This window comes from Halichoeres trimaculatus, unplaced genomic scaffold (genome assembly GCF_033239565.1).
Source record: "Halichoeres trimaculatus isolate MK-OKI-2021-1 unplaced genomic scaffold, fHalTri1.1 fHalTri1_scaffold_12, whole genome shotgun sequence".
NCBI classification, from domain to species: Eukaryota; Metazoa; Chordata; class Actinopteri; order Labriformes; family Labridae; genus Halichoeres; species Halichoeres trimaculatus.
Window position 1 is genome coordinate 32243227 of NW_027437190.1, and position 27991 is coordinate 32271217.

Consider the following 27991-nt stretch of genomic DNA (forward strand, 5'->3'; position numbering starts at 1 on the left):
ATTGTAATAGTCATATTTATTTTTCATTATAGTAATTTTTTTTTAACTCAATTTTAGTACTTGTGTACACAAAGTGTGATCACAGCAGCATCTAGTGGATGTTTCAGGAACTGCACACTGTTCGTCCCACCTCTGCTGAACTTTCATACGGTCAAAAGTTATTAATTAACCACAGTAAAAGATGGTTATCTGCTGGTGTGTGTGTTTCAGCTGGAGCAGAAGCTACAGGAGGGAGGGGTGGGAGGACAGCTGAAGCTGCGATGGAGGGAACAGCCTGATGGGAAGGTTTTCCACAAAGAGGAGGAGCAGAGAGCGCCCTCTTGTGGTCTGAAGGGTGATTGTGTCTGTGACGGAGCAGGTTGTTGATCATGTGTTCACTGATGTTTTTCAGCAATTATCAACCTTCAGAGTGGTCTTTTATTAAATCTGACAGGTGTGCGTAAATAAGGTGTGTGTGATTTATACAAAGTAAAGATTTTCTCTGTTTCTCTGTTTAGTTAGAGTCATTTCTTCTCATTCTGAGAGAATAAAAGTTCAAAATTAAGCAATAAAAGAGTTTAAAAATGAAGAGCACGCAGAGGGATTTGTGTCTTTTTCAGTGTTTTCATTTCCTTTTGTCTTGATCTTTTTCTAACAGTAATGGCCAGCAGGGGGCGACCCTGCTTATTGGAAAAAAGAGGATCGAGTTTCTTTCTTCTTTTGGTTTAAAATGAAACGTGCTGAAATATTCATGTTAAACTGTAAAGCATCTCAAACAAAAGGAGCAGAGGATCAGAGTTTTATCACAACAATGATTCTTTATTCACAGACTTATAGCATGGATCTGATCAGAGCTCAGGTGATCAGAGGTTTATAACATCGATATAAAGTCATGTTAGTATCAAACATCACCAGCACTTTAATAACGAGAAACAGAGTTCATGTAACGTCTGGTTACATGTGGCGCTCAACATGAAGTGTATTAGTAAAACAGGCTGAATAAAGGATCTGTATGGAGTTTAAACTCGTATAAAAGCATGCAAACATTAAAATGAAGGGTTGACTCAAAAATGTGTCTTCTAAAAATCTGTTCAGGTTTCAGGTGTGAAGAATGTGACTTTATATTAATATACTAAACGAATAAAAAGCTCTCTGATTTCTTTAAAATTATATTTTAATTGGGAATTTTGTGGCTCATCAAGTCGTAATTTTACCTTTGAAGAAATCAGTCAGGTAAAGTCTAAACATTTCATGAACAGCTCAGAATGAAGAGGATGAACTGCTACGGTGGCCTGTAGGTGTCAGACGATTTGCAAATGCAAAAACACAAATTCTAAAGCCACAACTCGCCTCAACTGCGATAAATATAGCTTTAATGCTAACGTTGTTTTTTTCAAAAAGCTAAATGTTAGATGACAAATTTTTCCCATAAATGGTAAAATAATCATTTACCAATTTTTGGGGGATAACTAATCTCTTTTAACTTCCGTTGTGGCTTTTGCAAATTGTCCGACACCCACTGGCTCCCGGCCACCCAGCTCATGATGAACAGCTGATGAACCGGTCTGTCAGTCGTACATTAACATTTCACGTAACGATCACAGTCAGGATTAATGAATTACTCATTTATGATACCTATATTTCTAAAATATCTCTGACCACTTCAATAACTGATCAGCTGGACCCCCCTATGGTCAGCGCAGTGTGTTGGCTCCTTGCTCAGGTGGTCTCAGGTGGTCTCAGGTGGTCTCACTGCAGCAGGCAGCTGCACTTGACGTTCTTCTCTTTGTGCGTGGAGCCGAACAGATCGATGGCCTGTTTGTTGATCAGAGTCCAGAAGTGGTTGAAGGAGATGTCCTGACCGCTCTCCACACCCATCTGCTGCAGGACTTGAGCCAGACCCTCCTCGCCCTCCACTGTCTGTGACAGGAAAGAGGGGAAAGACCGGCACACATGGACACGATTAACGGTCTCTGAGATCCAAAGAATTCAACCACAGAGTTCTTGTCTTTGACTCTGCAAAGTCATTTATTTCTACGATCTACGTCCTTTATTTGTAGAATTCTGACAGAATTTATGAGAAAGAAGAGCTGAGATGTGATTGGACGGGGAGCTGTGATGTCATACCTTGGAGAATGCAGGCAGCTGATTGGACAGCATGGTCTGGAACTGGGTGGTGTTCATGGTGGGTCCATCATCCGCAGACTTGTGAAACTCTGTCACCAACGTGTTGATGGCCAGCTCCAGATCTGAGAACTGAGACAGAACAAGGCCTCACAGTTATCGACCAATCAGCACAGAGCAAACTTCAAACCACCTGAGCCTGTGAGGGACAAAAAGCAGAACTCTTGGAGCAGGGCCCTGGGTCTATGTCTGTTTGAGTGAGCTCTGGGTTTGTGGACTCGAACACGCAGAGAGTCCCTGTAAGGGGGGCAGAGATCTGCTCAGGACTGAAGAGGAGCTGGAGTCTGTTTCCAGCTGTGGGACTCTGGGAGCAGAAACTCCCCACAGCTGGAATCTCAGGAATCTCCACAATCTGAGCACGCCAGCAGGAATTTTTACACCCGGAAACTCAGAACGCCAAAAACAATGAGATGAGCACAGACAGGAGAGCTGACAGACGTCTCACTCTGATGGAATTTACAGGAACAGAAACCACTTCAACTCAGAGTCAGAGAGAAGAAAACAAAGTGTGTTTCTCTGTCTGATGAAATCACACACACACACACACACACACACACACACACACACACACACACACACACACACACACACCTGTCATCACTTTAACATGTGACTGCACGGATCACTGCACAGGAAGTGAGTATCAGCCAATCAGAATCATGATGTGTGGCATGGTTTTTATTTAATCTAACGTTCATCTCGACCTCAGCGCGGAGTTTACGAGGTGACTGTTACAGACTTCAGTTAATCATCGACTGACAGGTGGAGGTGTGCAGAGAGCAGACTGTAGGTCACATGACTCCATTTTTAACTCATCTAAACACACACACACAGAAACACACACACAGAAAGATGTTTTAAAGCAGGTCTAACACGAAGAGCAAACAGTAACTGTTGACGTATTTACTGAGGGAGTCGCTGTGAGCTGTTTGAGCAGCAGAGAGCTCACAGTGAGCGTATGAATGTATGTATGAATGAATGAATGACCCAGTTAGTCATTAATAATAAAGATTTTATTGTTTCAAAGAGAGACTGATCCTCTGACCTCCGTCATCAGAGTATTTAACGTGCACACTCGGTGTAAAGTGTTCGACAAACACACCAAACAATGACTGCAGAGAGACCAAATATTAGCAGGAATAACACACCTCAGAGTGTGTGTTACAGGTTAACATCTCAGAGTTAAGAAGTGTTAATAAATCTTTCTACATTGGATTATTTTATTAAAGATAAAGTTCTTTCAACTTTTCTCTGTTTGAGCTTTTTGACTTGTTTTTTTGAAGTCTCTATCAGGACCACCAGTTTCATAGTGATCACAGTGCCCCTTGTGGTCAAAATCACAGTCTGCATATAGAGTGGAAAGCAGCCATATTTTTTTTTCTTTCAAGAGTCTAATCACTTCTTGACTCTACCTCGAGACATATTTTACAATTCCTGGAAAATACACAAGAACGACAGCTGTCAATCATCGCTAAACGTGACGTTAAACCTCCTTTTTAACCTCTTATAACTTATGAAAACTAAACTTTTCCGGAAAAAAAAGAACCTGATTAAAAGGCAGCCAAATGATATCTTCATATCACCACAACAATCAGATGTGAGACACATTTCTACCAGGTGTATTAATTTTTTAAAGTTTGACCACAGCCCATCTGGAATGACTGGGGAGATGGATTTTTTTTTTTTTAACCTATACTGCAGCCAGCCACCAGGGGGAGCAGTTTTTGTTGTGACCTCACTTCAAGCTGAGCAAGATTACCTCCTTTTCTTTCTTTTTTTTTAAAGTCTATGGTCACAATCAATACTGTTTTTCCAGGATGAAGACTCCGTTTCCCATGAGCACCGTCACCCACTGTGGTAAAGTTGTGACTCTGACCAAGGCATTTTTGTTTTAGAGAGCAGATCTTCTGTTAACTTTTATTTGTTGGATTCCCAGGATGCAAAGCGACAAAGTAATGCATTTATTTGTACCTTTAAAGTGACAACAATTAAACTTTGTAAACTCAGTTTGCAGTTTAGACTGGAGCTCCTCTACCATCTCCATCCTCACCAAAACGTCACAAACAGCTTAGCTTGTGTACTCTATCACTCTTTTTCTGCTCTGACCTCCTTTCCTGTCCAACAGTCCAGCTCCAGGGTCTGAGTAAAATCCCTCAGAGTCAAACTCATCAAAAACTCTGTAAAGTCTCCTCCATAGCTCTGTTTCCTTTCCCAACGTCCTCCAGCTCAGAGACGCTGAACTTTAAGGGAGTGTCTCTTTAAACTGGGACAGAGCACAGAGGCCCCTGGAGTGTGAGGGGCCCCGAGCAGCTGTTTGGTTTCTCCTGCGCCTCAGGCTGAACAGTTTAACAGCTGAATGAGATCAGAGCTTTCTGAGCAGCTCTCTCAAGAGGCTGTTGTGAAAGAGGGCGGCGGCTGCAGAGACGCTCGGACAGCGTCCAGCTGAAATCTGCTGATCCTAAAAACAAAAAGTCCTGTCGCACCAGAAATACAGAGCAACAACAGGACAATGTTTATACAACATTATAACAAAATCAACAACACAACAAAACCACCACAGGAAACACCCATTTCAGTCACTGTCTCTTTAAGAAACTTCAGTAACTCTGCATTCTGGAAGCCTCCTCCACTGCTGCTGTTTTAGAAAGTTGTGATTCTCTTTCTAAAGCAACAAATGAACTCTTCAAGTAATGCCAAGTCAAAATGGATCAGGGAAAAAACAGAGAGGTGGAAGGAGGAGGAAGACCTGAAGGGAGCGAAAGGGGGTGGTAATGTGGAGGAGATCAGAGAGATACGGGTGGGGCTGGTTGTGGATGGCCTTAACCAACGAGTGATGTCACAAATTGAGTCAATCTAGAGCTGATCTGGCTGAACTGTGGTGAGAGTACATTAACTCATCATTCAGAGCAGCCTGAGGGTCTCATACTAAGGGTCTTAACCTGAGGTCTCATACTGAGGGTCTCATACTAAGTATCTTTACATGAGGTCTCATACTAAGAGTTTTAACTTAAGGTCTCATATTAAGGGTCATAGCCTGAGGTCTCATACTGAGGGTCTTAAACTGAGATCTCAAACTGGGGATACAAACCTGAGGTCTCACACGAGATCTCATACTGAGGGTCTTAATCTGAGGTGCCATACAGAGTATCTTTACATGATGTCTCATATGAAGGATATTAACCTGAGGTCTCACACTAAGATCTCATACTGTAGGTCTCAACCTGAGGTCTCATTCTGGGGGTTTTATCCTGAGGTCTCAAACTTAGGGTATTCACCTGAGGTCTCATGCTAAGGGTCATATCCTGATGTCTCATTTTGAGGGTCTCATACTGAGCTCTCATACTAAGGGTGTTAACCTGCAATCTCATACTGTAGGTCTTAACCTGAGGTCTCTTACTAAGGGTCTTATCTTGAGGTCTCATTCTGAGGTAGCGTACTGAGGACCCTAACCTGAGGTCTCATTCGAAGTATCTTTACGTGAGGTCTCATTTTGAGGATTTTAGCCTTAGGTCTCGAACTAAGATCTTATACTGTAGGTCTTATACTGAGGTCCCAAACTAAGGGATTTAACCTGAGGTCTTACACTGAGGGTTTTATAATAAGGGTCTTATCATGACGTCTCATTCTAAGGAGTCATATCCTGAGGTCTCCTACTGAGGGATAAATCCTGAGGTCTCATTCTGTGGTAGCAAACTGAAGATCCTAACCTGAGGTCTCATACTGAGTATCTTTACGTGAGGTCTTAAACTGGATTTTAGCCTTAGGTCTCAGACTGAGATCTCATACTGTAGGTCTTAAACTGAGGTCTCATACTGAGGGTCTTATCCTGAATCTCATTCTGAGGTAGCATACTGGGGGTCCTAACTTTAGGTCTCATACTTAAGATACTAGCCTTAGGTCTCATACTGTAGGTCTTAAACCGAGGTCTCAAACTAAGGGTCTTATCCTGATGTCTCAATTTAAGGGTTTTAATCTGAGGTCTTACACTGACGGTCTTATCATGAGGTCTCATTCTGAGAGTGTTAACCTGCTATCTCATACTGTAGGTCTGAAACTGAGGTGTCATACTAAGAGTCCTAGCCTGGATCTCATTCTGAGGTAGCATACTGAGGGTCCTAACCTGAGGTCTCACACTGAGATCTCATATTGTACGTCTCATTCTGAGGGTCATATCCTGAGGTCTCATACTAAGGGTGTTAACCTGCGATCTCATACTGTGGGTCTGAACCTGAGATCTCATTCTAAGAGTCTTACCCTAAGGTCTCATTCTGAGGTAGCATACTGAGGGTCCTCACCTGAGGTCTCATATGTGAGATCTCATACAAAGGATCTTAACCTGAGGTCTTATAATGAGGTTTCATTCTGAGGATCATATCCCGAAGTCTCATACTGTTGGTCCTTACCTGAGGTCTTATCCTGGGCTCTAATTCTGAGTTCTCATTTTGAGGGTCATATCCTGAGGTCTTATACTAAGGGTTTTATCTTGAGGTAACTCGCACATACCTTTACCTCACAGTCTGAGAGTTTAATAACCTTTTATCAGCAAATTTGTCTGGAAATATGAAGGAAACAGGACATTATGTCTTCAGTGGTGAGATTTAAAAAAGAAAATTATGGTTTCCTCTTAAAAGAGGTTTTCAATTGAAGTTCTGTTTGAAGCAGTTTTTGAAATTGTTTCCTGTCAGTTTTATGACACTTTCAACAGTTGAACTTTGTGTGTTACAGGTGAGGCGTTCAAACAGTCTGTAGAATAAAGGATTTACAGTAAACTGATCTTTTAAAAACTTAACACACAGAGTGAAGGGGAGATCCTGTGTTTGTTAATGTCTGAGAGATAAACTCTCTAAACCCTGAATGTTTTTCTCATCAGGTCACTGCCATATGTTCCAGTCTGGAGGAGTTCTCCTGGTTTAAGTCTGTTTAAATGATTTATACTTCACGTCATCAGCGTATACAGTGAATAAAACCTTACTATGAAACATTTATAGAGATTTACAGATGAAAAGAAGCAGGGTGTTGGAGCCATCTGTCTCCATAAAACTGCCCTATGAACCCAGAGTTAAATCTGATTCAGGAAGGTTAAACATCCGGAGGAGCTGGTCTAAAGGGTTAAACCTGAGGAATATGTTGAACATGTTCAGACTGACATGTGAAGGAGAACTGGATTAAAACATGCTCAGAAAGAGAGGGAAAAGTGTGTGTGTGAGCGCCCTGTGGAGCCTCAGACACACCTTCAGGCTGAACTCAGCTCCACGAGCAGAAAGACAGACCAGCTGTTTGACACGGAGCTGGATCAGGTCTACAGATACTGTTTCTAAAAACCTGAAGAGACAAACTCTAACTAATCAAACTCTAAGTGATCAAACTCTGAAACATCTAACTCTAAGTGATCAAACTCTAAGTGATCTAGCTCTAGCTGAAGGGTCTCTATCTGTGACTCTGACACACCTCTGAGCCCAACATCAGCGAGCACACACCCAGCAAACAGCCAGCACACCGCGCTCACAGAGCTTCTTACCTTGGTCGCCATCTGTTCAGGTTCGCTCACAAAATCCCAGAGAGACACACACACACACACACTCAACAAGATAACACTCACACTCACACACACGCAGAAAGCGGGAGAGACCGAGCAGAGAGGTAGACCTGGCAGAGACAGAGACCGAGCAGAGACTGAGCAGAGACTGACTGAAAGAGCGCTCACACGGTTTCCTGCAGAGTCCCAGAGTCCTCCCACTACACACACACACACACACACACACACACACACACACACACACACACACAAACTGGGAGCTGACCAGTAGGACCAGTCTGTACCTGAGGGTTGAAGGTGTTTGAATATTTCAGATTCTTTAACAGCTCCACATCCATCAGACAGGTTTAAGACTCTGATTAAACTCAGGTTAAAATAAAATGAAACTTAAATTGAACACAGATTTAACATGAATTAAACACTGGTTAGACTCAGATTAAAAAAAAAAAAACAATACAGGTTTAAAACAGATTAAACACAGGTTAAACACAGTTTGGACATAGATTAAATTCGAATTAAACAAAAATGAAACTTAAGTACAAATTTGACACAGTTCAAAAAAATTAAACACGAATAAAACTTGGACTTTAATAAAAAAAAAAAACATTTAAACACAGATTAAACACAGATTAAATTTGGATTATTAGAGTTAAATAAGTAAACACATATTTGATATGGATGAAACACCAGTTAAACACAAGATTATACAGATAAAAAAAAAACAGATTAAACCCAGTTTAAACACAGGTTGAAAAAGATTCAACCCAGATTAAACTCAGATCAAATACAGACTAAACAGATTTAACTCAGATTAAACACACATTAAATTTAGATTAAACTCAAATTAAATGGATTAAATTTAGATCAAATACAGACTAAACAAATTAAACTCAGATTAAAACCCAATAAACTTAGATTAAACTCAGATCAAATACAGACTCATATTAAACTCAGACTAAACAGATAAAACTCAGATTAAAAAAGTTTCAGATTAAAACTGGTTTGAACACAGATTTAACACAAACTAAACACAGATATAACTTAGATTAAATGTTAATCAAATATTGTTTAAATACATTAACAGGTTAAACTCAGATTAAATACAGATTTGTCAGATTAAACACACATAAAACCTAGATTAAACTCAGATCAAAGGTTTAACTCAGATCAAATACAGACGTAACAGATTTAACTCTGATTAAACACACATTAAACTTAGATTAAACTCAGATTAAAAAAAAGTTAAATAGATTAAAAGTTGTTCAAACACGGATTTACCATGGATTAAACAAAGATATAACTCAGATTAAACATTAATCAAATATCATTTAAATATATTGAAAAGGTTAACCTCAGATTAAAATGGTTTCACACATAAAGCAGAATAAACAGAGATTAACCCTAGATTAAACACAGTTTAAATATATTAAACAGGTTGTACACAGATTACAGGATGATAAGCACAGAATCAACTCTCACAGGGCGTTCCATCCAACATTAAATAGATTTTAATCTGAAGACATCCCTTTCACTGAGCACAGATTAATCAGCCTGTGTGAGACATGAACATTTTTTCTGTGACCTTTCTTCCTCATACAGAGTTTTGAAGAGCCGCGTCTTCAGACTCCTCGCTATCAGCTACAATGTCCCCCGCCAGCCATGTCCTTATATGGACAGAACTGGTCAGTTTTATAACTTCTTAAATAACTGGTTATAATAACTCCTCCTCCGTTGAGTGTGTGCTGATGGAGCAATGATTTTATCCAAACTTAAATCCTGTTTTGAACCAGGCTGTAAACATGTTTAAATTTGCTGTAAAGATTAGCTTTTTGAATGGGTGTGGATTTGGTTTCTGCTGTTTCTGCACACAGCCTCTAGTGGACACTCAGGGAACTGCAGTTTAAACACTCCAGTATCAGCTTCATGTTCTAAAACTGGAGTTAGAGTCCTCAGTTGGTAGACTCTATGATGAAACATTAGATCCAAACTGAGATGCTCTGATTTGTTTAATGCCACAGATTTAAAAGCTTTAATCACAGACTCAAAGAATCCTGAATCTGGGTCCTGTAGAGACCTGAACCAGAGCGCTGGAGGTTTGGAAGCTCTAAACTCTGTGTGTGATGACAGTCTCATCCTGATGGCGGCCTGCAACCTCTGCTCCGTGTCCGTCCTGGGGATGAGCGTCTACTTCACTGACAGTGGGAAAACAGAGCTTCAGTGTGTTTAGTTTCTGGGAGTTGTGTGTGTCTCTGGGGATGGAGGAGCGGTCTGAGGGGTCCTACCTGAGCTCACTGACCCTGTCCCTCCTGTCTGAGCTCCTCCTCCTCCTGACTCTCTGCTCAGTGATCTGCTCTTCATCGCTGGAGTCTCTGAGAGGGACCAAATGAAAACATCAGCTGAGACTCAGAGACTGATCCAGGATTTGAAGACCACCTGGAGTGACCCTGTGTCCATCATCAGAGCATGAAAACAATCAGAGCTCAGCAGCCTGAAACTCTGCTCCTCAAACATCGCACACAATCACACTCACAGCTCCTCGTCGCCGTCTTCCTGTGGGGTCAGAGGTCGCACACAGACGACACACACGTTTCCCAAACTGTGGAAACATGGCCGACAGAACACACCTGAAAAACAAGAGAGGAGCTGATCAAAGACCACCACAGAGCTGGATCAGGGAAACATGGACTTCTCACAGATCTGAGTCACAAAACTTGACTAAGAGAACCTAAAGGGTTCTCTCTAGACCTGGATCTGACCCCAGTCTGAATCCATCTACAGCAGACAGTGAAGGGTTAACAGGTCTCAGCTTCAGTTACTGCTATCAGAGAGACCACAGCTGAGTCAACAGAGCTGAAGGACACTCCCTCAGCACACACACACATAACACACACACACACACACACACACATACACACACACACACACACACACACACACACACACACACACACACACACAGTAGTATAGTTTCACAGTGAACACAATGAGCTGATGAATCTGATCCAAGCAATTATCACTGATGACAATGAGGCGGTGACATTACAGGAAGTGACTTCATCAGTATCCATAACTGACTGTTTCAGCTCTGTGTGTGTGTGTGTGTGTGTGTGTGTGTGTGTGTGTGTGTGTGTGTGTGTGTGTGTACCTGCACACTGAGGGACATCACAGACCTCCATGTTGTCCTGTCTCCCCACCTCGCCGCACGTCAGACAGGTGCGTGAGGATAGACCTAGGAGGTGAGACAGGAGAGCTCCTCCAGGTAACCTGAGACACACACACACACACATACACACACAGCATATTTGATGTTCATGCAGTCGTTCAGTGTTCTTCATTTATTTTCTGTCTATATTGGGGGGGGGGCTCTGTACCGTAGCAGGAGAGCCTGAGGACGTCCCCCTCCCTCTTTTCCTCCTCCTGTGGTCGTCCCTGCAGAGCTCCTCAGGGCCCTCCCCAGAGTCCTCCTCTGGTCCAGGATCTGCTGTCGAAGGAACCTGATCCTCTCCTGAAGACACGAACACATCATCGTCTTCATGTTACACTCACTGTTCACAGCTGGAGGATCTGATCCTGACGGTCAGTGTGTAGACTTTAGTCTGAAGAGTCTCAGTGTGTGAGGGAGGAACATGACACCATGTGTGTGTGAGCTTTAATCTACAGATCTATCAACCATCCCTGTTCTCAGTTAGTAAGACCAGGCAGGGAAACAGTCCAGGTGTGTATGTGATGTGTCAGTGAGAGTTTCAGGTGAGTCCAGTCCTGTTCAGGTCCCTCAGGTGTCTCAGAGTCTGCTGGGCTCCTGTGAGCAGGTTCAGACTTGACCTCCTCCTCCTCCTCTCTCATTCTGGGGATTCCTCACATGCCGCTCTGCACGCTGACCTCTCACCCACAGCCTGTGTGTGTGTGTGTGTGTGTGTGTGTGTGTGGGCTCACACTGCTCCTCTCTGCAGCTCTTCAGTATAATCACAGTTCAGTCAGGTCTGCTCTGGTCTAAAGAGTTCATTATCTTCATCATCTTAGTTTCTGTTAAGTTATCTGCCTTTGTTCTGGGAGCTCCCTGCCTGTTCAGGAGTCTATGGGGAATGCCAAAACCTGCAGCCTGCAGGGAACCTATTCATGAGACTCCTGTAGCAGGCAGAGCACACCTATTTATGAGACGCCTGCAGCAGACAGAGCACATGTCTTCATGAGACACCTAAAGCAGGCAGAACACACCTATTCATGGGACCCCTGCAGCAGACAGAGCACACCTCTTCATGAGACACCTAAAGCAGGCAGAACACACCTATTTTTGAGATGCCTGAAACAGGCAGAACACACCTATTTCTGAGACTCCTGTAGCAGGCAGAGCACACCTATTTCTGAGATGCCTGCAACAGGCAGAACACACCGATTTGTGAGACTCCTGTAGCAGGCAGAGCACACCTATTTCTGAGATGCCTGCAACAGGCAGAACACACCTATTTGTGAGACGTCTGTGGCATGCAGAGCACACCTATTTCTGAGATGCCTGCAACAGGCAGAACACACCTATTTGTGAGACGCCTGCAACAGGCATAGCACACCTCTTCTTGAGACCCCTGCAGCAGGCACCTTTGCATAAGACACCTGCAGCAGGCAGAGCCAATGTCTTCATGAGACGTCTGTGGCGTGCAGAGCACACCTTTCCTTGAGAACTTGCCAGCAGGCAAAGCAAATTTCTACATTAAATGCCTAAAGCAGGCACCACTGCATAAGACACCTGCAGCAGGCTGAGCACACCTATTGATGAGGCACCTGAAGCAGGCAGAACACACCTATTCATGAGACGCCTGCAGCAGGCAGAGCACACCTCTTCATATGACCACTGCAGCAGGCAGAGCATACCTAGTTATGAGTCGCTTGCAACAGGCAGGGCACATCTATTCATGAGATGCCTACAGCTGGCAGGGAACCTATTCAGGAGACCCCTGCAGTAGGCAGAGCACACTTCACCATGAGACCCCGTCAGCAGGCAGAGCAAATTTCTCCATGTGACGCCTGCAGTCTGTGTATCTCTGTCTGTGTCTCTCATTCTGCCCCCACCCCCTGCTTTTTTTCTCTCCAGCTTTATCAAACTCACAGCAGATATCTGTGTAAGTGAGTCTGGTTCAGGTCTAGACAGGTCCAACAGGTCTAGACCAGTTCATGTTTTTGGAGAGTTTCCTGAGATATCATTCATGATTTGGCACTGTATCAATAAAGATTGATTAATTGACTGCTGATCACCTGTTCACTCCACCTGTTAGCGCTCAAACACTTTCCCTACTGAAACCTGTCTCTGTTTGTCCCCTGACCCTCAGGTGAAGTCTCAGGAGGAGCCTCACCTGTCGTCCTGTTTGCTCTCACTAACCTGCTAGGACGACTCAAAACAGAACATGAGCAGACACCTACAGGTGTGTGTGCAGACGGCTCCTCAGGTGGGAAATCAAACTGATTAATAAGAGAGTGATGGATAAGACCCGCCCCCTGTTGTTAGGCCACACCCCCTGATATTAGAATCCCACCTCCAAATCCAATTCTTGTGTGTGTGTGTGTGTGTGTGCGTGTGTGTGTACTGACCTGCTCTCTGTCAGGATGATATGAAGCACAGATCAGTCGTCTGCAGCGCCGAACCAAACCTCCACTTAGAGAAAGCAGCAGAGTCAGACCCAGCAGGAACCCTGAGGACCAGAACCAGAGGAACCAGAACCGGAGTGTAAGTAGAAGCTCCAACAAAGGAGCTCTGGATCTGGAAACAGACTAAAGTCTCTGATTCTAGTGTGTTTATACACACAGACACACAGACGCGTGGTTTTGGATGTGTTCCAACAGTGTGTGTTCTGTGTGATGATGTCACTTCCTGTGTGTGGTCTGACCGAGGATGAAGCAGGCATCGTAATCCGGCTCTGATGGCTCCACGAGACACTTCCTGCTGATGACGGTGACGTTTCCTCCCTGCAGGATGTTGAATGACATCACCAGGTCTCTGAAGATGTCTGAGGCGTAGCCTGACCCGTTCACCTGCACCGCTACCGTCACGGGAGCTGGAGGGGGTCAGAGATCATAGGTTAGCGTGGAAGTCTCAGCTGTGTGAAACGTGTGTGTGTCATCATCATCAGAGTGCCATTGTTTGCAAGACTGCATCACATCTCACCTCTGGCCACCACGTCCCCCTTCACCTGATGGTGCACCTGATCCAGTATCCAGAACACCAGGAAGTCCAGCGCCACCACCAGGCCGCCCATCACCAGATGTCTGAGCACAGAGACCACGCCAACCAGCACCGCCCGCTGCTCCCGCCCCGTCAGCCGGAATGACACTACAAGGAAAACAAAACTGATGACATCATTCATCAGCAGCCAATCAGCTTGAGGATCAGACAGGTGAACTAACAAGGTGTGATGTAGGTCTCAGCCTCTTTGCGTGTGATTGGCAGGACTGAAGCCCCGCCCTCCAAGGTCATCTGACGGTCGAGCTCTTCAAACTGAGCGGTGATGTAGACGTTGTCGAAGTCCAGCTCAGAGAGGTACCTGCGCCTGTACCGCACTGCCCTGACAACACATCACAGGTTAAAGGTTTGAATCCCAGCGATGATGATGATGATGATGACCAGAGGATGAAGAAACGCAGTCTGCGCTCTGACCTGAAGAAGGAGAAGGCGAGCAGCACGAGGCCGGCGTATATCAGCGGCTCGCTCAGTTTCTGGAACAGGTGCAGCTCTGCTGAGACCTCCTCCAGGATGTCCTGAGACACCTGCTGCAGAGAGCGGCTGCTGTTGGCGTCCAGGTCAAAGGTCACCGAGGCTGAAACATTGAAATCGAACTCCTGCTTCAGCTTCTCGAACGCTGCGACGGCGGCTGGAGGAGAAAAGACGAGAGAGCTCAGTAGGGTTAGCGCTAGTTTCCACTCCAGAGGGTCACTCTGTGTTAGCATCTTAGCCTCTGAGCTAACTGATGTTATCTACTTTAAAGCAAGTCGCCTGCAGCAGCTCAACACCTGAGAGTCACGCACTCAAAGGGTGAATCCAGGTGAACGAGATTAACAAGATTACCGAGATTAATGAGATAAATCACCAAAAGCTACAAGGATCCAGACCCAGATCTGGAAAAGATTAGCATAATAATAACACGACTGCAGGCCAGGTTTCAGGAGAGGATCAGCTGTTTTAGACTACAACCTCTTCAGAAGCTCCGCCCCCTCTGGATTGAGATTAGTTGGTAAGGAAGAAGTGACATCTATTTCAAAGTTTTGACTTTTTTTAAATCAAAACCTGCATCTTAGACCAGAATCAGGTCCTGCTCAGAGTCTGAGCTAAACTTGTGATGGTGGGGCCTTTAGGCTAAAGCTGGAACTGTTAACTTACGAGCTGCCAGGCGTTTCTTCAGGTGTGCGGCGATGTAGGAGGGGATGGTGCAGAAGAGCTCTCCGGCTGAAAGAGTCAGAGTGATGTTAGTTTACAGACCAATTTACCTATTCGATATTCTGTCTCAGGCAGGGGCGTAGCAACAATTAGGCAAACACAGGCAGTTGCCTGGGGCCCCAAGATTCCCAGGGGCCCCCAAAGCATCTCTTAAAAACTGATTTATGAAGTTCTCTTCAATTGAAAGCATTTCTTTTTTTCTAAATCTTACTTCACATGCTTCAAAATACATCAAAAGGCTTAATCTTTAATGATCGTTTTGGGTCCTCCCCCTCCCTTCTTATTCAATGGGCTATTCCACGTTACAACACATCTGAACATTTGATTCAGGAAGAAAGTGGTAAAAAACACTCTTTTCCTCATTTTTTTCTTATTTTCCACCAAGTCGGAAATAAAAACAATGTTGCTAAGAGATCAGAGATAAACATATAAGACTTTTAGGATTTTAAGGACTTTATCTAGCCCAGGAAACAGGATCATTTTCTCTAAATCAAACTTTTTGAGTTGGTGATAAACATTATTGAACAAAATCTCTTTTTTGGAAACAACTCACTGGACAGGGGGTCAAATAAAAATACATTAAATTTAAAATAATAGTACTAAAAAGTATGGTAACTGTAAATATAACCTCTCCAGTTTTATGTTGTGCTTGATATTTACATATTTTTTCTTTACTAGATTATTTTTTCTATATTTACCTATTGTAATGTTTTTCGCTTCATACTTTCTTGTTTGTTACTGTTACTCTGTAAATTCCCCACTGTGGGACAAATAAGCTGTCAATTGACCATAAAAGATTTCAAATCCAGGACAAAGTGGACTAAATTATGTTTTCACTTTTTTCTAAATCAAACTAAAGTACAGAACTTGAGGAAATGCATTTAGTTGCGTTAAGTTACTATGTACAAGATTAGCACTGTCTCATGCCTTCATTCTGGGAAAGAGACAGTGGACCCAGGGAAGGCCAGTCTAGCTCCGAGGAAGATGAGTTACAAGGACATGGAGGGCCCCATTGACTGGGTTTGCCTTGGGCCCCCAAACGACTAAATACACCCCTGGTCTCAGGTAAAGTCTGCCTCTTCCTCCTTCACAGCGCTGTAACTAACGGGATGTCAGTGAACGCACCACGGGCGATGCTGCAGAGAGGCAGGAAGCCATCCACGATGTCACACAGGAAGTCAAACTCTCCCAGCAGGTCAGCGCAATCCGCTCGCGCCTCAGCAAACACCGCCCGGCACTTCCTGTATGGGGAGCCCAGTTTGGCGTTACACATGTCCCCGATTTCCACCAGGAAGTGAAGGACATTCCTCAAAGTGCGAGCTGTGGGGTCAGAAGTCAGAGGTCAGATCACATTGAAAACATAAAGATGGAAATCATGTCTTTCCTGATGGCCTCGCTTCCTCACCAACATGGCGGACACTGTCGGTCAAAGCATGGATGAAGTTTTGGACGCGGCCTGCGATGGCGTGAGCGTTACTGCTGATCTGTTTGATTCTGTCCAACGCAGCTGAAAGAGGAAAACACCATCATAAAACACTATTCAAAATAATTTCAAATCCTTTCCACGTCCCAAACCAAGAAGGGAATGATGATGATGGGCGGGTCTTACAGAAAAGGGGAGTGGCTGATCGCTGCATTAGTTCTCGCGTCTGATTGGCTGCCAGCTCGGCTCCACACAGCAAGCTGGCAGAAGCTCGCTCCGTGTTCTCCAGCGTGTTGGTGAGAGGACCGGACAACAGCACCGAGGCAAACAGAAAGAGCAAGAAGCCCCGCCCTTGAGCTGACACAGAAGAAAAGAAGGACTGTGATTGGCTGAGCAGGATCACGCCCACATCTTGAAAACTTCAGCAACACCTGACTCCACCATGAAACACATAGTCCTCTTCCTCAGTTTCTGTCTGACAGGAAGTAGACCACCAGTGATAAACACCTGTCACCTACCTGAGCAGAGCGAGGGCAGCATCACCATGACATCAGCACGCACACCTGCTGACAGACCCAAACCAAAGGCAGCGAGCAGGGCAATGATGAAGGTGGTGTAAACGCAGAACCACAGCGGCTGTTTCTGCAGGAGGAGAGCTGTGACACCGTACACGGTCGCCAACAGCAGCCCACAAGCAAACGACATGAGGCTGTGGGCCCCCTCTGCCAGGTGACCTTTCACCTTTCTCCATGTAGGGCGGCGTTCATAGCGTCCTGCTGACCTGAAGATGGAGAAAAACATGGAGGTAAGTTCTAAAATTATGTTTATAGACTTCCTGATCACAAACCTCTCCTACATTAATCATGTTTAATAATATGTCTAATTATTTATACAACTCAAAAGCAGAAAATTTGACCATTACTACAGCCAGCCACCAGGGGGAGCAGTTTACGAGCATGAGATGACATCCTTTTTTTCCCCTTTATTTTATTTATTCTTTAACTACGGAAGCGTATTGCATTCACTTGAAGATAAAAAAAAACAACTCAGATTTTCGGAGTAATCTGTTCTTCAGTTTGTTTTTTGTGGTAATTAATTTTGTTTTTCTGATTAATATTTTTTTATTGGTTTGTTTTTTTGTTATAATTTTTATTTTGTTTTTTTTTTGTTATAATTATTTCTGTTTTTACAAGTAATTTTTTTGTGGTAATTAATTTTGTTTTTCTGATTAATTTTTTTTATTGGTTTGTTTTTTGTTATAATTATTTCTGTTTTTAGGAGTAATTTTTTTCTGTTTTCAGATTACTTTTTCCTGTTTTTCAGAGTAATTTTTTTTTAAATAAATAGTAAAATAAATTACTCAGAAAAACCTGAGGTTTTTTTTTTCTTTAAGTGAATGCAATACGCTTTCGTAGTTAACAGTTACCACTAAGTAAGACTAAGCTGAAAAACATCAGGTATCAACTGTGAACTGAGCTGCACACCTTCAGGGTTACTTAGCATCATGCTAGCTGTCTCAGGCTCAGACCGTTAGCCTTTAGCTTCTCCTCGCTAACTCGCCTCAGCCTCACTCACCTGCGCAGCGAACCTCTGACGGGCTGTGCGACCCCGCCTTCCTCCACCTGCACGCTGACGTCAGTGCTCATTAGGTGTGTTACTGTGTGTTTGTGTGTGAGGTGTGTGTGTGAGGCGTGTGTTTCCTCTCCTCTTCCTTTCTAAGCCCCGCTAACCGTTTTTGTTGCCTGGTAACCAAAGTACTCCCAAACTTCTACTCTACAACTGAAAACAAACACACATACACTTGCAGACGCACACACACACACACCGAGGGTGTCCCACAGCATCATGAGTCAGACTCACCTGAAAACACCTGCAGCTCCTCACAGCAGTGAGTCAAACCTCAGTTAGCTGATTCCCTGTTATGTTTTAACGTTTAGCATCCGAAGCTAACTTTAAGCTAACGTTAGCAGTTTGTTGTCATGTCCCTGTTACTTAGTATGTGTGTTTCTCTCTGTCCATCTCTCTTCAGCTGTTGAGAGGATCAGTTTAGCCCTTTTTCCTCCTGCGGTCCACCGGTTCCTCTTCAGCCAATCAGAGGAGTTTCCTGTTTCTCACCTGGTGGCCAGAGCGCTGTTTGGAGCCCTGAGCGGAGCAGGTAACACAAACTGAGTCTAAAGGACAGATTATCCAGATTATATTCAAAGATTTATTATTATTTAAGTCAGAAAGATTATTTTTTACGACCAAACTTACTTTTTTACGGTCCCACAGCAGGCAGTGAGGCGTGCATAGTATCAATGAAAGCGTAAAACCTAGAAAAGAAACCCTTGAAGGTTTTAATACCAGGGTTTCCACCCAGTTAGTAAACAGGCCACTCGGACTCTTACTGTTGTTATTGTTTTGTCCTTCAAAGAGTCAGAACTCATACCCAGAAAGCTAATCTTCTCCTTTTTAAGGTGCCCTTTGAATTTTTTTCTGTTGCCCAAATTACTGAAGAGTTACGGTAATTTAAAAAGCGCTTCAAAATGGCCGGGCTTAGAATTCTGGTGGGTTTTTAAAGAGTTAAAGGTCTCATATTCTGCTCCTTTTCTGCAGTTTAATATGGATCATTGATGTCTTCATGAAATGTTAGAAACATGTTTTGGTCCAAAAAGCCAATAAATCAAGCACAGCAGCATTGTTTCCAGGCTCTCATAGCCCCTCTGTTCAGAACGCTCTGATTTAGTGGGCGTGGCCTTCATATGTAAATGAGCCACCGCTGATACCGCCCCGCTCTTCCACGTCACTGAGAGCGGCGCCACGAGCTCCGAGTGCACAGTGTTTAGAAAAAAGCGAAGCTCATTCACCGTAACATTACAGGCTAAAACAACAGGCTAACATCAGCTAAAGTTAGCATCCTGAAGCTAACACAGAGACAGGGGGGACACTGAGGAAAAGCTCTTCCATCTGCTCCACAGCACACAGCATTTAAAAAACTCACATTTCCAGGGTCCCAGGTTTGATGGTGGATGGTTTGTAATGCGCCTGGATTCAGGACCAGTCTATTGGCTAGCCCTCTGTTGGACTGTCCAAAGTTGGATAAGCAGTCGGCCATGAAGTGACTAGCACACACATGCACTGTTTTACTGAGTGTAGCTGGAACATTTCCTTGATAAATGAACTCTCGCTACTTAGTCTTGTCTTCTTCCGAGATTGGAACCTTGTGCATGGAACTATGTGGCTGTTTACAGCCAAAAACAGAGCAGTGATGGCTCTTCAACTTTGGCATTCTCCTCCCTGCTGCTGGAGATATTTCTCTCCAGCAGCAGGGAGGAGGTTTGGGGGAATCTGCTTCGGTGGACCAATCAGGTCCGACTTGCTCCTGATGGGTCAAAAAATGGCAAATCCCCAAAATCCAAACAGCTCATTTTAGGTCAGGATTTTACATTCACAAGCTCTACTAAGTACAGGTTTTGTCATTAAATATCACATTTTGTGGGCTGGGAGGAAAGACAAAGACCCACAAATTTCACTAAAAGACAATGCAGTCAAAAAATTAACCCTTCCTCCTCCAGTTCTGTACCTGGGAGTCTCTCACAACCTCCCCCTGACCTTTGACCTCTGGTTGGCGGCTGGTTTCTTCTTCATGGGTAAGAAAAGCGGGAAAACGTCTTAATTTGAAGATTCATAAAACATGAAACCAATCTATAATCACTGCCTCACCTGTTCCAGGTGTATGCGCTGTGGGCGGAGCTCTGTCCTCCTCCTGCAGGTGTTCAGTGCTGCTGATGTTTCCAGGCATGCTCGGCTCACGTGGTCGAGCTTACTTGATGCTGCTGATTCTGACAGTGCTCTGCAGAGGTGAAAACACACACACACACAAATACGAAGAAAGTTTATTGAATTTTGACAAAATAATAATTTATCATATTCATATTTCTATATTTCCCCCCCTCTTTAACTGTTTCATCTGTTTTTGCATCATTCTTTAACCCCAAACAGACAGAGTAAAGACTGTTTTTTAGAACCCTGCTAACAGCGTCATCTTTGGCCGTGTGTTTTTTAATGTTTGTCTCTTTTTGAATAATAGGTCCTCTTTCCAACATCCAGCACAACGTAGAGACGGCAGCTCTGTCCCTGAGCTGTAACCTGGACCTGCAGGTTCATCACAGCAAGCTGCTGTGGAGAGACGCCATCAGACCGTTCATCCTTATCACCCAGGAGCTCATGGTGAAGCCTCATCACGCTACAACATAGCTAAGAGCTACACTAGATAGGCTAACAGCAACACAGGCTAACAGCTATGATACACAGGCTAACAGTTACACTACCCAAGTGTGTGTGTGTCAGTCTAGTAGGGTTTAAAGGGTTGATTCGCTGCTCTCCTCTCAGGATGATGAGGCAGAGTTTCAGTCTGAGGCTCACAGTGTCAGCAAGAACTTCCAAAACATCAGAGACGAGGTCGTCCTGCAATACGGATACGACCGATTCAAACACTCACACGCCGTCAGCTCTGGGAACAGCACTCAGGAGCAGTTCACTACAAAGACCATGATGCAGTGCGACAGTGAGTCCAACTCTGCACATGTCTCATAACACAGTCATTGTGAGGTGATGAACGTGTGTGTATGTTTGTGTGTGTGTGTGTGTGTGTTTCATGCAGGTGTGGTGGATGAAGGTGTGCAGCGATGTACTGATTGGTTCAGCCGGAGGTGGGCGGAGTGTATGGAGGCGATCCCTGTCCCTATCATTAACCACATCCTGTGTGTGTCTATGAAGTTCCATTTCCTGTGTGATGTCATGAGAGGTGAAAGGTCACAGAAGACATGTGCTCGTACATGTGACGTGGTTACCAGGCTTTAACTAGGGTACAGGTGGGTTATCCAGGTGAGTCATAACTCTGTCTCTTCCTCTCTCCTGTGTGTGGTCAGTGATGACTCCGTGGTGCCGGGATCAGATCCCTGTGGAGGGAAACTTTGGTCGACTCTTCGATCAGTTGAACGGTTCAGTCGATCTGCTCTCCAGAGAGTTCAGCACAGAGCTCCTCCTGCAGGTAAACTCCACCTCTAACACACCTGGCTTGACTCCTCCTCCTCCTCTTACACACCTGAGTGTTTGACCTTCAGAGTGTTGAACCCCTGTGTGACCTCTAACTCCGTGCAGGAGGAGGAGCAGCAGGAGGTGCTGGTTGGAGCGGTGATGGAGGAGGAGTTCACTCGAGCCGTCAGAGGAAGCTTTGATCTCCTGAACAGGAACATGAGACTCCTGCTGGACCTCCTGCAGCTGCTCCTCTCCCTCACCTTCATCACCATCTTCACTCAGTAAGACCTGACACATCACTTCCTGTTTCTGCTGAGTCACCACCACCATCATCACCATTACCTCCTCCTCTCCTCCTCTCCTCAGAGCCGTCTCTTACCTCAGACTGTACCTGAGGGACCTTCACTTTGATAACGTCTACATCACCACGTACTTCAGACAGATCGATGCTCGCCGGGCGACAGCGGTAACCTGCTCCTCTTCATCACTGTCATGGTTTGAATCAGATAATCTCTGTGATTGAATAATCCTAATTTGTCACGTTCAGGGGAAGCGCCACCTGCTGCCTTTGACAAAACCAGAGAAGAAGAAGTTCATCGACCCCTGGAGTCCAAGAATCCACCCTGAGGAGCTGAGAGGAGCTGTGAGTCCAACTGGAGCACCAAGACTACATCACTGCTGATGCTGACGATGGTGCTGTTTGACTGACAGGCTCCTGTGTGTGTGTGTGTGTGTGTGTGTGTGTGTGTGTGTGTGTGTGTGTGTGTGTGTGTGTGTGTGTGTGTGTGTGTGTGTGTATGTGTGTGTGTCAGACCTCAGGTGTGTTTCAGGTGCTCTCCATGTCTCTGCTGTGTGTCGTTCTGCTCTCCGTTGACTTCTCTCTGTTCCACGTGCTGGACATCATCAGCAGACACACCTTCACCCAGCTCAATTTGACAAGTAAACACACACACACACACACACACACACACACACACACACACACACACACACACACACACACACACACACACACACACACATTATAGGTAACATTCCGGTGTCTCTGGCTTCACTGAGGGTTTCTGGGTAATGGAGTTCTCTCTGCAGGTAGTCATCAGGTGGACATCAGAGTGGGCGGAGACTCCATGATGGCCCGCCTCCTGAGGAAGACGGTGTCGGCTTTCAACAGCTCGTCAGTCCTCGACATCCGCACTGACAATCAGGGTAGGTCAAAGGTCACACACAGGCTCACCTGCTGTCAGACAGGTGAGGGTCGGAGAGATGACAGGTGTGTGTGACTTGCTGTTTTATTTCTCTTAATTTCTCTTTCTTTTCTGTCTATTTTATTCAGGCTCAGGGTTTAAAGGGGACATATCATGCTTGTTCTCCTTTTCACTATTCCAGACTAGGATGCCTGTAAAGCATTTCTGCCCTCAGTACAAGTCATTTAGTTCCTTCATTGCCCCACAATAGCGTTCTCAATATCCTCAGTTTAGGCCATTCTGAAGATCTCGTTGAAACGCTTCGTTTGGAGAATGACCTCCAGTAACCTCGCAACGTCACAGCCCTTTGTGCTCTGATTGGTCAGTTCTATCAGAGGGGCGGAGGGGGTAGAGCCAGGGGGCGGTTTTTGCAGCATGGCAGTATTTACAAAATCGCCATATTGGATGGGGCAGACCGAGCGAGTTTGCTGTTGGCCAAAACTTCACCGTAAGGCATTGATAGCACTAATAAAATGGCAGAGTGTAGGATACGTCCTTTTGTATTGGACCCCGAGTCAGAACCGGATGGTTCTGCAGCTCAGGAGGAAGAAAATCCACCTGGACGCAGATCATCTCAGGACGCTTCAGTGTGGTGAGTCAAACCGGTACTGTAACATGTAGAGTTTATGCGTGGAAATATAGGCAGACTTCACCAATAAACTATTTCTATAACAGGGCTCCATCCTGCTCCTTCACTTTTCTCGGTCTGTTTTATCCATCATGCTGAAAGTGTAGTCTAAAGATCGCCTCTACCGTCAGTTTGTCACTATGTTATTACCGCAGCATTATTGTGGTCCAGGTTCACAGTGCATGTCAGAACAAGCATGCAAATATCACAGTCTCACAAGTATTACGACGTCTGCTAAAACCACAGTGTTTCAACTGCTAATTCACCATGTAAAGCCGAGCTGCGCAGCAGAGCAGAGTCCCTGCATCCAGCACTCAGTCAGTCGGCTCTTGGTGGGTGTATCCCTCGGTGGTGGTTGTGTGACTGACATCACAGAGGAGGAGCTGCTTTATCAGATTACTCCAATAAAAAGAAAGGATCCTCGTGTCGTCACGAAGGTCGAAATCTCGCGGCCAAATGGCAATGACCTATTTTCAGAGGCATCAAATCTTGTTCTAGGATATCAGAGAAAATACAATATCTCATTTTTTTTGTAAATTCAGGGGGTGAAAGGTCTTGTTTTCAAATTTATTATATTATATGTTAGCATTAAATCAGGGATCAGCAAGATATGTCCCCTTTAAGTTGTATGAGTTGCTCACAACATTCAAACCAACTCCAAATATGGCCAGCAGAGGGTGACAGAGTCACTGACACCACTTTACACCCTCTCCTTCTCTCTGTCCCCCTTAGTGTGTGTGTCTCCCCCCTCCTCCCTTCCCACTGGTGTGTACGTCAGCTGTGTGTTCTGCATCCTGCTGGTGGCGCTCTTCAGCTGCCTGCAGGTTTACAGCAACCGCCTCCGCCGGGTCATGGCTGCCTTCTACTATCCTAAGGTAAACATACACACACACACAAGCAAACACACACACAACACCTGTCTACCTGACTGCTTTACAAACTGCTGGAAGTGATGTCACAGATACCTGAGAGCCTAACACACACTGAGCGTAAAGGTGACGCTTACTAAAACAAGTCAGGACATCAAACCTCGAACTGTCACACACCTTTATGAGTAAGATTTTCTCCAGGTGAGCAAGTTTCCCTGACCTGAGCAGGATTAAAACCAGGAACAATACAGGTTCACCTGAGGAACAATAGTTACCTTCAACTCTTTCTGTTTCTCACACACACACACACATACACACACTCACCTGTGTTTAAACTGTGTGAGCTGCTGTAAATCTGATCAGATTAAAGTAAGAGCATTAAAGGGGAGCGAGGGTAGAGCCACTCAGAGCGGTAGCGAGAGGTCTGTCTCACGGTACAGATATTTATTTAGATATAAAATCTGGATTAAAGCCAGTGTAAACCTCAGAGAGCAATCTGTCAGCGTTCAGTTCACTCACATGAAGCTTTAATTAACGCTTCTGCTCCATCAAATACTCACCTGTGGAACAAGGTGACCTGTTAGACCTGAGGTTTTTCAAAGTGGGGGTTAGGATCCTCTGAGGGGTGCAGGATAAGGGGTTCACAACATTTTTTTTCAATATCAAAAACAATTTAAATACTTCTTCCTTTACTGTTAGATTAAATAAGAGAAATGTTTGATCTGAAGGTATGTAAACAGGAAGTGCTCTGACCCATAGTGGGTTTGTGACCTCATTGAGACTAAAGAGCTTTAACTGTTAATAACTTCACCCACATTACTGATGCTTTAACATGTTGATCTCTTTTATCTTTGTATAAATTCAACATTATTAAGGAAACAACCCTCTGTAATTAAATATTTATTAACTACCAATTGACTTCAATCAATCAGCATCTTTATTTAATCAGCTCCTTTAATCAGTTAGCTCCTTTAATCAGTCAGCACCTTTAATCAGCAGCTTAATGTTCTCTAGGTTAGCTCACACAGTTAGCATGTTAACATGAGCTAATTATCAGTAATCACAGCTGAGCCTGACCGTAGAGGTTTGGACCTGTCCCTGTGGGAGTCTGGACTGAATCCAGCTCAGAGGAGAGATGGAGTGTTTTAGTGTTTTTACCAGTTTGAAACTTTTTTTTTTTTTAGATAACATGATGATATCTGTGTGTGTTTCAGAGGGAGAAGAGAAGAGTGTTGTTCCTCTATAATCTGCAGCTCCAGAGACAGACTTCCTCTCCTGACAGGAAACACATCATCAGTGGTGGACAGAGATTCAGGACGGTGAGCATCTGTCAGAAGCCGCGGTTACATGAGGAGTTTTTCGTCTTTCCGAATGACTTTTCCGAAAACAATGGTATACATGGGAAGGAATATTCCAATCTCTGGTCTACACGCGCCGCTGTAATCAAACAGAATAGTCAATGGGGCATATGCAGAAAAACGTAAACATCACGAGATTTATCAAAGCTGGAGGACGACAGTTTGTTTATCAAGGTGTTGCAATACTTTGCGAGTTTGTCGTCTGTCCAGTCTTGATATTATGTTCATTTCTTTCAAAGTTTGGATCAAAAACAAACTTTCCGCAGCAGTCCAGTGCTGACGGCTCGCCACCATTTTCAAGATGAGGAACGTCTTTAGGTGTGTCTTACGTCATATCTGAGAATGCGCTGAAAGAATTTACCTTGACAACTTTCCATTTGAGTGGATACATGATACCTCAATCAGTTTGGGGAAATGAATATTCCACCCCTGTGAAACTGATTAAATGTCCATTCGGATTGGCACTTTTCTTTCGGATGCAAGCAGATATTTGGGTCCATGTAAATGTGGCTAGTGATTGAGTCGTTCATCGACGTGCTCAGACCTTAAAGGGGACATATCATGCTGATGCCTGATTTAATACTTACATTTAGTGTAATAAATTTGAAAACAAGACCTTTCACCCCCTGAATTTTCAAAAAATTAGATATTGTATTTTTTCTGATATCCTAGAACGAGATTTGCTGCCTCTGAAAATAGGTCATTGACATTTGGCCGCGAGATTTCGACCATCGTGGCGACACGAGGATCCTTTCTTTATATTGGAGTAATCTGATAAAGCAGCTCCTCCTCTGTGATGTCAGTTAGTCACACAACCGCCACCGAGGGATACACCCACCAAAAGCCGAGTATAAACGTATAAACTATACGTGTTACAGTACCGGTTTGTCTCACCACACTGAAGCGTCCTGAGATGATCTGTGTGGAGATGGATTTTCTTCCCCCTGAGCTGCAGAACCGTCCGGGTCTGACTCGGGGTCCAATACAAAAGGACGTATCCTACACTCTGCCATTTTATTAGTGCTATCAATGCCTTACGGTGAAGTTTTGGCAAACAGCAAACTCGCTCGGTCTGCTCCATTCAATATGGCGATTTTGTAAATACTGCCATGCTGCAAAAACCGCCCCCTGGCTCTACCCCCTCCGCCCCTCTGATAGAACTGACCAATCAGAGCACAAAGGGCTGTGACGTTGCGAGGTTACTGGAGGTCATTCTCCAAACGGAGCGTTTCAACGAGATCTTCAGAATGGCCTAAAATGAGGATATTGAGAACGCTATTGTGGGGAAATGAAGGAACTAAATGACTTGTACTGAGGGCAGAAATGCTTTACAGGCATCCTAGTCTGGCATAGTGAAAAGGAGAAACAAGCATCATATGTCCACTTTAAGACCTCTTCACATCCTCTGTCTGCAGATGTCTGAGCGTGTGAGCACATGTGTACGTCGTCTCTGTAACCACAGAGAGCAGGAAGAGTCCAGCTGTGAGGAGAGCCACTAAGACCCCAATGGACCAGGACCCTCCCCCTGCTGCTAAATTAAGAGCAGTAGAAAAAGAGGAGCAGAAGAAGGAGGGAGTGAATAGAAAGAAGATAAATAAACAGTGGCACAGGATAAACATGTCGGTGGATTTTAGAGTTCAATCTCAGCGCTGAGGTTAATCTGAGGAGCTGATGAGTCAATAACTCAGCTAATAACTAATCAACAAACTACACAGGGTGTAGTCAGTCACCTGATCAGCTCACACACTCTTTGAGAGGAGTTATGTAAGCAGCTGATCCTCAGCAGCAGCACGTGCAGCTCTGCTTCATTTACAGATTACAGCTGATCCTGATGCTGGTGCTCCACTTCAGCACTCCTGGCTGTAATGTCATCATTGGGGTCACAAACACCTGGACACACCTGGGCCACCTGCAGGTTTTATATAGATAGGTGAAATGTTCCTGTGACAGTTTGTCCACACTGAGGCTGAGAGCTTCATAGCAAATGTTAAATTCATTATTTGTTCAAAACTGGTCAAAGTGTTTTTCACAACTTATTTATTTTATATTTTAATCGCAAATTTCACATCTTTAAAACGAAACACGGTGCGAAACATCTGAGGTAACACCTGTACAGCAGGTACAGAGAGGAAAGGGTTAAATCCAGAGGCAATACCTTCTGTGTGTGTGTGCGTGTGTGTGTGTGTGTGTGTGTGTGTGTGTGTGTGTGTGTGTGTGTCTGTATGTGTGTGTGTGTGTGTGTGTGATTGAATAAAGCTTCTTAGTTGTGTAAATACTGCTACCATGATTAGATTTCAGATTAATAGTTTACTGACACTGCAAAGATCCTCC

At 44.3% G+C, this 27991-nt stretch overlaps 3 protein-coding genes across 3 annotated transcripts; 1 reads left to right on the forward strand and 2 right to left on the reverse strand.

Moving 5' to 3' along the window:
- Positions 1-827: 827 nt before the first annotated feature.
- s100v1 (S100 calcium binding protein V1) lies at positions 828-7826 on the reverse strand. The gene is made up of 3 exons (XM_074684021.1): positions 7682-7826; positions 2107-2235; positions 828-1899 (listed from the first exon to the last, which is right to left on the reverse strand). The coding sequence occupies exons 1-3, from the start codon at positions 7691-7693 to the stop codon at positions 1729-1731; spliced, it is 312 nt and encodes a 103-aa protein (XP_074540122.1). The 5' UTR covers positions 7694-7826; the 3' UTR covers positions 828-1728.
- Positions 7827-9935: 2109 nt separating this feature from the next.
- On the reverse strand, positions 9936-18386 carry dcst2 (DC-STAMP domain containing 2). The gene is made up of 16 exons (XM_074684212.1): positions 18368-18386; positions 18118-18253; positions 17061-17323; positions 16729-16899; positions 16525-16626; positions 16245-16439; positions 15063-15128; positions 14343-14556; positions 14093-14250; positions 13854-14018; positions 13576-13743; positions 13280-13380; positions 11071-11204; positions 10845-10963; positions 10230-10323; positions 9936-10068 (listed from the first exon to the last, which is right to left on the reverse strand). Exons 1-16 carry the CDS (start codon positions 18384-18386, stop codon positions 9978-9980), a joined length of 2196 nt encoding a protein of 731 aa, XP_074540313.1. The 3' UTR covers positions 9936-9977.
- Position 18387: 1 nt separating this feature from the next.
- Positions 18388-27898, forward strand: dcst1 (DC-STAMP domain containing 1). Its single transcript, XM_074684213.1, has 16 exons — positions 18388-18430; positions 18572-18697; positions 20097-20171; positions 20254-20382; positions 20612-20751; positions 20914-21088; positions 21185-21328; positions 21453-21574; positions 21685-21842; positions 21928-22027; positions 22109-22204; positions 22374-22500; positions 22651-22767; positions 24166-24308; positions 25517-25621; positions 27076-27898. The coding sequence occupies exons 1-16, from the start codon at positions 18388-18390 to the stop codon at positions 27157-27159; spliced, it is 1884 nt and encodes a 627-aa protein (XP_074540314.1). The 3' UTR covers positions 27160-27898.
- The last annotated feature ends 93 nt before the right edge of the window (positions 27899-27991 follow it).